This window comes from Stegodyphus dumicola, chromosome X1 (assembly GCF_044657685.1).
Source record: "Stegodyphus dumicola isolate Sdum_Otavi_A_Nest chromosome X1, ASM4465768v1".
NCBI classification, from domain to species: Eukaryota; Metazoa; Arthropoda; class Arachnida; order Araneae; family Eresidae; genus Stegodyphus; species Stegodyphus dumicola.
In genome coordinates this window covers 16,653,351-16,665,478 of record NC_140780.1, presented here as the reverse complement: position 1 = coordinate 16,665,478, position 12,128 = coordinate 16,653,351, and the positions used below count along the sequence as shown (strand labels likewise).

Sequence of the window (12,128 nt, the reverse complement as noted above, 5' to 3'; positions counted from 1 at the left end):
GTTGGAACATGGCGTTTGGGGGCCTCGAAGATAGGACACAACTACTGGACATAAAATGTCAGAAATGTACCCCTCAGCATTCAAATTACCCTAGATCCAAACTAGAGATGTGTGTGTTGTGTACCCAATGGCTACCCACACTATCACACACCTGGTGCAAGGCCCATATACTGATATCAAATGCAAGCAGGCGATGTACGATCTCCTCGGACACTTAAGGCAAATATACAGCCATCAGAATACTGCACGTAGAACTCGGACTCGTTTGAAAAGGCAGCATATGGCCACTCCTGTACCCAGCTTTGTCGTTTGGCGCATTAAAATCTCCATCTCTCTATGTTGCATTGACAAGGGAAGCCAAAGTAATGGTTTACCTGCCGACAGTCCACGCTGCTGCGAAGGTCGACACACCTTAAGAACTGATACTGGGCATGCTGCAAATATGCCCATTTCCTGACTAATGGTCCGTGATTTGGTTGTACGGTTTTGCAGGGCTAACCTCACAACATATCTGTCCTCTTGGGCAACAGTCATGGAAGAGTGTTGAGATCCTGCATGCCGTTCAGTGACCATCAACAATCCATTGATTCCACATTTGCACAACAGCGGTTGGATGTTGACTAGTGCAACCAGCAATATCATGCAAAGATAATCTACACTTTCGATAGGCAATGATCTTGCCTCTATCGAATTTCAAAGCTTGTTAAGCATTTCCTCTTAGTCGAGGGATAACACGATATTCTCAGCAACTCCAACCTTACAAAGCACTTTCCGAATCAGAAATTTGCTACACAACTTTACTTTCATGCAGTGCTCCAGATGTCATTTTTCCCTCCTGCGCCGTGTAAATACGCTGAAGTATTAATCATTTGCATATCCCAGCTTCTTTTCCGTCGTTTCATTTCATTTTTACATTCATCAGATCATTCCTTCCTGGTGCTGCAATTTTAATGGCCAGCAGAGTAATTAAGAAGAATTAAGAAAAAAAAAAAGGGCAAACTTTATGAAACTATATCAGAGCATAAAAACAATACTTGAAGGTACTGATATAATTATTAATGCAGAAGCAAAATCTTCATCTTTTTAAAGGGCATGGATATAAGAAAATTGGAAGCTTGTTATACAATACAAAGTCCGAAATCTGGATGTCTAATATCCGGAATGATGTAAACTCCAGACCTCAAAGCCATCAACAACCTCCTTTTTTAGAAATTTTTTTTAATATCATTTACACGTGCGCATTTGATTTTCTTTTCTGCATGATAAAACGTTGAGGGTCCCTATTCCTAATTTCACATCGGCACTAAACGAAACACCTGGTTTCTGAAGAAACAATCATTTTATCATAAATTTGTGTGATAAATAATTTGACTTGCTAGATGCGTATCTGCTTAGCCTACAACTCAAACCGAAATATTTTACATAGAATTATCATTCAGTTTAAACCTTCTAATATATTATACCCTGATGCCAACTAGCGAATCATTATTTGTTATATTTTGCTTTCATCACCATATCCAACACATGACAATTTGAGTAATGACACATGCAGCGATGGCAAAACAATATTTTTCATATTAGTAGTTGGATAACAGAGTATGGTAACCTTTTGACAATACCATTGTCGATGATTACATATTTAAGTTAAATGCATGAAGAAATGCTCAAGAGGAAAAATTTAACAAAATTTTCTTTCCATATGCTAAAAATAGATTTTGCTAATGATATTCATACGCCAAAAGATTACATTTAGAATAACCAATTTGTTATTCACATGAACTGAGAACCAGCATCAGAGCTCGTATAGCCGCACCGGCAGCAGAATTTAGGGAAGACAAACTTTTTATTTAATTTAGAGAAGCACCGAGCAACAACATTAAGGAATGAAAAATTTTTTAGACTTTAGGGAAAGCACTCGGACCCAAAATTTAGAACTTGGGGAGGCGCTTGGAAGCAGAATTTAGGACCCGCAGAGACTGCAACAGGTGGTAAGCTATCTAGAACCGACCCTTGATAAGTCTTAAGTATAAGTGGGAATTTATATATTACATAGACTCCAACCTTCAGCAAACCTTGTCAGTAGTCAACGCGCGAACGACATTTTTACAACTTTGAAAATGTGTGCGTAGCGTATGTTGTAATTAACCATTCATTAATTTTAAATTAATAATTAATTGTAATCAATTTTATTACATTTAAAATCCATATACATATAAAACTGAATAATTAAAAATATACCTTGTAAATTATATGCACATTTAATTAGAAATTTTCTTTTAACTCCTCAAGCATTCACTAATAAAAAGTACTTCAAATCACTACTAATCATAGAAAAAATCAGAAGCTATAAATCATATCTTTATTCTGAATATGATTTCTACAGGGAAATAAAATTTAAATAACCAAGAATGATACATATAAGTATTAAACAAAATACGCATAATTTATGAATGCAAAGATTTATATGTAGCATGCTTAGCAAGCTTAAGTTCTGATTTTGAGAATTTTTTTTATAACACAGTTCTTCATTTGCCTGCATATTTATTTTTTCAATCAAAACTGCTTCAAGAGTTTTAAGACCTAAATTTGGTCGAAATTCCGTCTGATTTTTTTTAACAATAGAAAAAATTCTTTCGCAAGCTGCATTTGAATGAGGTATTATTAAGACAGCAAGCATTACAGAAGGCAATACTTTGTATTTAATACACCCATTCATATTTTTTAATTTGGCAATTTTTCCCCATGCTATATCAATACGCAAATCTACAATTTCTTTCTAATCATCTACTTGATACATGGAAAATTCAATTTCTACTTGATTAAGACATTTTTCATCAATAATGGATGGAAAAGTATTCATCAAGTAAAGAACAGATGAAAATGAGACTTCAGTTCTCAAGTTGATGTCAGCAACTTCAGCATGTTTTAGAAATGGATCACTCAGTGGAAATTTATCAATTATATATGAACATGCAGTTACAAAAAAAGCTCGCACAGAATTGAAAAATGATTTCACTTCACTTTCATTCAACTTGGCATTTTTTAAATATAGTCTTGTTTCCGCACCAATTACTAAATTTTCATTTTCTTTTTGTTTACTATACTTCTGAAATGGAATAGACGTTAGAGTAACATCTTCATTTTCTTTAGAAATTACTGATGGTTTTACAAATCTAACAAATAAATTCATTAAAAGTTCAAAAAGTTCTCTTCTCAATTTATGTATATAAGGAGCTTGTTGTTGCAAATTAATATTTACTGTTATAAACAAAGGCAAAGTATTTTTCAAAAATAACAAGTACAATTTGGTGGTCGGTGACTGTAAAATTTTTTTAATGTTTCGCAATCTCTTTCCTTCATTCTCACTGTTACCTGGTTTATCTCCAAAAAAATTTATCACAGCATCCCAGTGTTCCAAAATCCTTGTTATAGATTCTAAAAGAGACAACCATCTCGTACTGCAATATTTCAAAATTTTATGAGATTTTGCATTCTGTCCCAAAATTTGTTGAGCAACTTTGAAGCTATGCTTCCGTTTCGAACTTTTCTCCAAGTAAAAATATATATCTATTATCAACATTTCAATTTCTGAGCCAATTAATTTTTCAGTAGCTTTTTTTGCAGCTATATGCAAGAGGTGGCACGGACAACCTCGGGTGATTATACTTGGTTGATGCATTTTGATAAATTAAAACTTTCCAATCATATTACTAGCATTATCTGAAGAAAATGATAAGCAATTTTTCCATTCTAAACCTTTGTTTTTAAAGTTTTCATTTATACAATTAAAAATACCTTTTCCTGTATTATTCGTGCATTCTAAAATAGAAATCAATGAAGTAATTATCACTCCCTTTTCTTTACTGTAGTATGTTATAACCAATGGGTACAGTTTGTTATCATTGTTATCATTACTTCCATCAGTACTTAGAGAAAATGATATACTGCACACTGATTTTATAATATCAGCAACAGTATTTTCTGCAAGCGTTTTCACAATAGCAGCAGTTTTGGTATGACCGCAGCTAAAATTTTTTGCTATGGCAGAATCCGGAAACATTGCTTTGAAAAGCTCTTTGGAATGATCCGAAACAGAAAGCGGTAGATTATGTTCAATTAAAAAACGAACAAAATAGCATTCGGCTTTTATAGGATCTGTTTCATCATCTTTTATTAAGAAATTTGTTATTTCTTTAGATTTTACGGTGCCAAGTTCTATATGCTTTTGAGAAAACACATGCCGTTTACAGTCATCTTTTCCGCCATGAGCAACTGAGAAGTCTTTGTTGTATACACTGCAGTGTGCGTGATTCACAGAAATTTCGGACGCTTTAATGCATGGAAATTCTGAAAAATATGAATCTTTAAACTTCTGCTTTGATAATTTTGGCTTCTTCGTTCGAGGCAGCATTATGATTAAAAATCTTTCACCTGATTCACAGTTCACAAGACACACGCTAAGCTCTTGCCGTAAACTACACAATGCAGCCGAATGCAGCCTAAACACGCATCAGCGAGGAACCTCGGAGACAGACAATTGGGTGGAACTATTGATAAGTTGTTAACGGTTGGAGTTACTGATCTACGATTGGCTAATTCTTCAAAACTAGGAACGCACTCAACACGTGATATATGATAACACGAGTATTCAGCCAATCATCGGATGAATTAGTTGGTTCCGTTTTGTGTACTGGTTCTCCTGCTCTTGTTTCTGTAAAATCCGTAGTTTTTTCCATACTTTTCGTAGCTCGTAGTTTTTCATGAATTTCCGTAGAAACTACGGAGAATCCGTAGTAGTTGGAGTCTATGTATATTATTCAGTATTTAGATAAGCCTTAAGCACCTGCAAGAACTAGACGTAAATATATTAAACAACTAAACTAATACAATTCAGGCTTAATTGTCTCTGCAATAGAAGCAAGACAAAATTTAGCGGAACAACTTGTCTTTTATTGCCAATCTCATGAAACATAGCCAATAGTGTATAGTAGATGCTATTAAGCCAGACTAAAATTATACTTTACTGATTCCAAGGAAGTTCAGTAAATATAGCAGATAGTGCTCTTCCTTAACCTTTTTGATTTGATCCAGCTTATTTTTTGTTGGCTGTTATTATTACAGCAATTTTATGAAAATTAAAGTTTGAACTTTCGATTATGTTTAAAAGAGTTTCTAATTTTGGAGCTGCAGCAGGATCTACAAAGTGAAAGCATGTTTCGATGTCCATTACACAAAAAGTGGAATTGCTGCAAAAAATGGATATAGGTATACCCATCTCAAAATTATGTAAAGAGTATGGCATTAGAAAGTCAACTGTATATGACATAACAGAAGAAGGAATTTATGTATTTTTTGTGGTCTCCAACACCCCAATGGCCTCTGACATCATAACGATTAACAGGAAATTTATTCGCTATGCTAAAGGTGACGATCATGACAAAGTGATGATTGAATGGGTCAGACAGCATCACAGCAAGGATGTGCCATTAATGGGTTCAATGCTAATGGCTCGAGCTAAAATATTTCATGAAGAAATGAACTTAAAAACTGAGTGCATATATCTAAAAGGTTGGTTAACCAAATTTAAAAATTGCCATGGTATAAAGCAACTAAACATTTCATGTGAAAAAGCATCAGCTGATAACAATTATTTGCAGATGAATTCCTTGAACTCACTCATAGTGAAAAGTTATCTCCAGAAAAAATTTACACCGCTGATGAAACAGGTCTTTTCTGGCAATATGTACTCCAAAATAACTTGGCAACCTCTACAGAAAAGGATCCAACTGGCGTCAAAGATTCCAAAGAGAGACTAACAGATTTAGCATGTGCAAATGATGCAGGAATGCACAAGTGTAAACTTTTCATAATCAGAAAAAAAAAAAAATAATAATAAAAGCTGATCTCAAGCATTTAAAGGGTTAAAGAATTTCCCCATTACATATCGTGCAAATAAAACAGCAGGGATGGTGTACGGGTTAATGAACGACTGGTTTGAAAATTGTTTCATACCCAGGCTCGGCAACATTTGAATACCGTTGGTATGCATATAGTGATGGACTGTCGCCAATAGTGCGATACACTGTATGAACTGAAAACCCTGAAAAAGAGTTAATTGTGTAACACACTTACTTTTCTTACTCCTTCAGGAAAGGACAGTCATATGACACTCTCTATAATATAACTCCCTTTTTTCAATGTATATATTTGGAATACTAACGAATTTTTTATCTATTTTCATGTATTAATAAAGAATGTCTTTTGTGATCTTACAATTTCCGTCTACACCTATTTTGGATTACAAGTTAATAAGGTATGATCTCGCTTGATGCTGCGCTGGATACAAGGTAAGAAGAATCATTTTGTTCTTTATCTTTATTAATTTGTTGTGAAATTTCGAGGCTATAAAATGTTTTACAACAGGTTTTTCCAATAACGCAAACATCGGTCTGATTGTAGACAACTGTATGGTTCATACTTCACTTAAAGTTTTAGTGAAAGATAATGGATCCATATTAGTCTTTCCTCCAAATTGTACGTCCATCATTTAGCCTAAGGATATTGAAAGAAAGCACGCACTGAAATGCAGATATAAAGTAGCATTTTTGAGGTCTATGTTAAATTTCTTGAATAGCTGTAAGATTATTCAAGAATTTAAAAATAATTTTAGCATAAAATCTGTCATGGGATGCATCGTATGTTTCAGATACTTTAAAAAATGCTTAGCATAATTTATGGCCACCTACCATATTTCATAGTGAGGATGACGAATATGATAGCCGTGAATTTGAAGGTGTTTGGATATCGCAAAACAAAGGTGAAATTTTCGAATTAATGCATGTTATAAAAAAATGCAGAGAAGTGGTAATAAATGAAGATGATGTAACTGAAGTTTTTCATTGCGATTTCAATGCTCCAATCATCAATCAATGGACGGTGAAATCTGTAGTACGGTTTTAGACCTACAAAAAACTGATACCGATAGTGAAGAAAATGACAGAGAGGTTATTGAAAAAACAAAAACAAAAACAAAAAAAAATTTGATTAACAAATTATTCATAATTCTTGAAACAGCAAATACAGGACCTTGAAGAATCACCCATGTGCTAGGCTAAAAATATAATACCAGTCTTATGAAGGCATGGATTCAGTGCATCGGGTTGGAACTGTATGGTGCCATGGTGATAGTTCACATCATTTTCTCTTGGCAATGTTTGAAACCTTTGGAATCCTCACTGCATCGAATATATAGTACATAGATCTGAAAGGTGAGCACATGCATCCCTTTATACTTTTTCTGCTATTCGTACTGAAATGCAGTAGCAGGACATTTTCCCCTGTAACAAATACCAGTTAGCTATTATTCACTAAATACCTTTGGGATACAGTAGAAAAAGACATGTAAGCCTGCAGTTCACAACCAGCATCCTTAAGCAATTTATGGGGGGTTGTAGAGGACGTTTGGCAAGCTATATGCTCTGGAACATTTCTGTTAATTTGTTGAATGGCAGCTGTTATCAAGGGCAAAGGAGCAGCAGCTCATTACAAATAAGGTATCCTTAATTCAATGGCACTTCAATGTACTGCATATATAGAGAGAAACACTGAAGAAATAAAAGAGCGCCTGTTTACAATAACAAACGGAGACACAATGCAGAGAACCAGCAAATCAATATCACTTTTGCATAAACGTAAATGTGCATTATTTGCTAAGCCATGCAAGAAGTTTATTAGAGATCATAATATTTATGATAAGCTCACATGAAAAACGGAGAAATGGGTGAATAAGGATGTCTTTCTGCAGATAACCATGTACAATATTACTTGTTTTTTCACATCAACAAAGCAAATCATATTAAAATACAGTTGATATGTAAAAGTAAATTAATTGACAAGAGATTAAAATAATGCAATATACCACTAAGCTCATGGAAAGGACTAAAAATACCTTGCTTAAACATCTAGGAACATACAGGGTAATAATACAATATATTTCTCCTTTTTCTCTTAAAAGAAATTTAAGTATATAATAAAAGAATTGAAATCAAAGTTCACGAATTACATGTTTCATACAAGATTAATGCAACAGAACACACAAATTTATTTCAATTCTATTTTAATATTTATATATTTAGTCATTTCAAGGAAAAAATTACATTTAATGATGTAATAAAATTTCCATCTAAGAATTTATTAAGCACACAATTACATGACTGCTGAAAACAGTGCCAAATGTTAACATTATCTTACAAAAGAAAAAACAGAAATCTTGTAACAGAAAAGTAACAAGATATATTACCTCTTGAATATATTGAAGTGATGGTATAAAAGGTCCTGATGGTGGATCCCCATCATCCAATAATGTTGTAACTGCCACAGGTACACTGGTAAAAAAAGGTTCAATACTTGCCGATGTCTCTTCTGCTCTATAAAGACGGGAGTGGTAGATTTTTGAGAAGTTTAAGTCGAGATCTCGTAAACGTTTACCTGTACAAGCAGCTTGATATTCTCCTGTAAATAAATTATGCAGTTCTTTTAGTCCCAAATACTCAGCTTCAGCAATGGTATTATAATAGTAAATTAATAAAAATAGAAATAATTACATGAAATGTTCACTTTTCTACAACAGATAATGCTAACACACATGTAATGTTGCTAACATACATATATAATGTGGCTTGAAACTGACAGAATTAATTTATTTGGAGATGAAGTGGGACTTCATCTCCAAATGAAAACTTTGATAATTTTTTCTTTTTTAAATTTAATGTTGCAGTACCATCTGCAACTGCTCTTTGCTTTAAAATTATTCATATATAATTATTCATATAAGCTCTTTAAAATTATTCATATATTTCATCTTAGTTCAGTTAAAACCTGTTGGGTAAAGGCGACCAAACGGTTTTTTTTTTTTTTCTTATTCGCATGCGTATTAATTATGATGGTGCAGTTGTCTCTTCTCCCGACACATCCGTCATTCGAGCATATAGAGATGGTGAGACGTTAATTGCTGTGTGATGGTCAATATGATTTCCTGTGTGATCTTTTTATTCATTATTCTTGTAAATAAAGTGTGCTGTCCTACGATGGCTTCTTTACTCTAAATATTGGCCTCTGAACAACAAACGGTAGCAGCTCCGTGGTTTTGTCAAGAAGAATTGGATATAAAATACTAAGTCGAAAGCGAAACTGTCTTAGTGGAAGCCAAAAATGGAGAAGAGAAAGGTTCCCGAATTAACTGGAGAGAACTATTTTATTTGGGCATTGAAAATTAAAGCTGCCTTATCACTGAAAAGACTTGACTCGGTAATTTCAACAGTAAAACCAGAAAACTTAGACGAGAAATATGAAAGATTGTGGAATGAGAAAAACGCTGACACCGTAGCATATATAAAACTTTCACTATCGGATCAACAGGCGCTTCAGTTCTCCACAGAAGAGAATGCAAAAATTCTTTGGGAAAAAAATAAAGTCAACATTAAGACTTCTTTTGGTTTCAGAATGTTACACCAGAGGTGATTTACCAGGCAGGTAAACATTCTAAAATATATTCAGAAGGTATTGGTACTGTTAAAGCAAAAGCTATAAATACAAAGAATTCTAGTTTTATTAATTTAACTATTAGTAATGTTAGTTATATTCCTGATTTAAGAAATAACTTATTGTCACTCAGGGCCTTAAGGGCCCTATCACTTCTATGGACGCGCGCGCTTACCAGGGACAATTCCGAGAAACGAGATTCTAGTAGCACGGCAGGCTTCCGAGAAATGTTTCGTCTAGCTAGGAGGAACCTGTCCCGGCTACAAGCAACATTTTAAAATTAATCCGAAAATGTTCCATCTGGAGACCTGCTCCTCGAACGTTCAACCAATCAGACGAAAGTTCTGCTTCTGAAGGATCACGGGGAACTTTCAATATGGCGATGGCTCTCACTGTGAAGTGATGGACGGTGGAAATAGAGGCCGATTTAATTATTGCTGTTTTGTTGTAATACAACTGCCTGATTCATTTTTTAAATGTGTATATATATTCATTAAATATATAATCGTGGAAATTCCAGAGTTGACAGTATTTTACGACGTTCTTGCAGTTCGGATTTGTTTACAAATTGTTTGTCGCCAAAAGTTCGCCAAATTTGTCGGATTTCGTGCTGATCGTGTATTATCACTGTTATATAATAGAATTTTATTTCTTAAATTTAAGTTGAATAATTTTTTTAAATCCGTTTGTATATGCGCAGCTTTTCTCCTAATTACTTATCTTTTAAATTGTTAATTGCATAATCAGTGACACATTTTAAACAACGTAAAAGATGCATAAAAAAGAAAAGCATTGCTTATGTAATAATGAGAATACTTATTTAATTTGTCTATTATTTTCATGTTATTAATGAAATACTTTTTGGATTATAAATACATTAGAAACTATACTTTTATTGTAAATGCTACATATGGAAACATTGGAAATTTATGGATTTATTATTATTCATGATGAAAAATATTTGCATATACATTCATTAATATAAATCTTATTCATTACATTAATACAAATAAATATATATTAACAACTTTTAAATCATCGCTATCTCTCTATCTGTATGTAAATATATGACTTATTAGATGTGTATATATATATTTTTGTATGTATCAATACAAAAATGAACATTGCCAAGAAGTTTATTTGAAGTTGCTTTTAATTCAGATAACGATTATGTAATTGGCAGCAACTATACTTATCAGTTCTTTGCAAATTATTATGGGTATGAAATAATCAGTTGAAAAATAATTGATGAGTATTTGAGTACTAAAGAGTGTACACATTTTGTTATTGGGTTAATTCATAATTATATCATACGTATGATCTACGTAATAAAAACATGACTACTAAATAATAAGAAATGTAACAGCTGTGCATTTATAACATTTGATTACTTAAAACAGTGCACAACTGATTATCACTTTCATGTCTGTTTACATAATGAATTGCACTTTCCAATTAAGTGCACGGGCCTACTAGTGGCCGAAGCGTCGTTGAACACTGGTAGTTCTGTCTCAGGTTAGAATGCTGCGAATGGGGTGGCTACATGACGTTTCCTTGGTTTACCCCATTTGTAACTGTTATACGAGCCAGTTTTAAAAAATCTTCTACAAAGGGATCCCTCCTGTTGTTATCCCTCGAGGCTTTGTGTTAATCACATAAAACAAACTGAGTGTGCTTTGCTGTAATCTCAATAAACCAAACCATAAAACAAACTCATGATGTGAACACCTAATTTCTAGAGTTGGTATAATTAATGTGTTTTAGGTATATTACCAAGTGTTCTATGGGACAGTAAACAACTCGCACATGTTTGATTGCCATGTATTCATATGCTTTATTTGATCTTCATTTTGCTGAATAGTATCTGCTGGGTGTGAGGAGGTAAATATCATCCATATAGATTTTTTGTTATAGAAGGTCTTTCTTTCTTTCTTTTTTTTTTTTTTTTTTTGTTGTTTTTTTGTTTGTTTGTTTGAATGGACGGAACAGTAATTATGAGCCATAAAGTTAGTCAGAAAATGCTTTCACCAAGTCACAAATTTTCCAGTGAGCCATCAAATTTTCATTGAAATGCAGACAACAGAAAATACACATAAGCGATGTGTGATAAATAGACTTATCCAGCACATGTTTTTAAACTATTCTTAGTGTATACAGAATTTGGCTATTACTGATGTAATTCATTGCTATAACCAGACGTGCGTTCATCTGTTACATGAAGTGCCAGAGTGGAGATCAAAGTGATTAACTTGATAGCAATCACCTTTCTATTATCTTCTATTACTAACAATAAAGTTTAAAACAAAAAGCGTGTGAGCGATACAAAACAACACGAAGAGAATGTCACTTGAAAGGAAACGTCACTTTCACCAATCTGAGCGATAACTGATTCTTGTTTGGCTTTCAGTCTGTTTACCAAGTGAAGACGGTAACCCTATTTCGTCAAAGGCCGTTTCTCAGAACTGTTGCTGCAAACGTTTTGTTCCGGCAACAAACAGCTAATGTGATAACGCTTTAATGGATAAAGGATGTAAAATTGAATCAAGGAATAATTCTGTATTGGTTTTTAGTAGGTGTAATGAATTACT

The 12,128-nt window shown here is 33.4% G+C and overlaps 1 protein-coding gene across 4 annotated transcripts in view; it reads right to left on the bottom strand.

Annotated features, from left to right (window-relative positions):
• Window positions 1-12,128, bottom strand: part of LOC146993095 (serine/threonine-protein phosphatase Pgam5, mitochondrial-like) — a 79,248-nt gene that overhangs the window by 16,359 nt on the left and 50,761 nt on the right. For all 4 annotated transcript variants that reach the window (XM_085807085.1, XM_085807088.1, XM_085807086.1 and 1 more), the window contains one exon: window positions 8,300-8,511. In XM_085807085.1, the coding sequence (XP_085663211.1) occupies window positions 8,300-8,511 (212 nt within the window). The remainder of the gene's footprint in view (window positions 1-8,299; window positions 8,512-12,128) is intronic.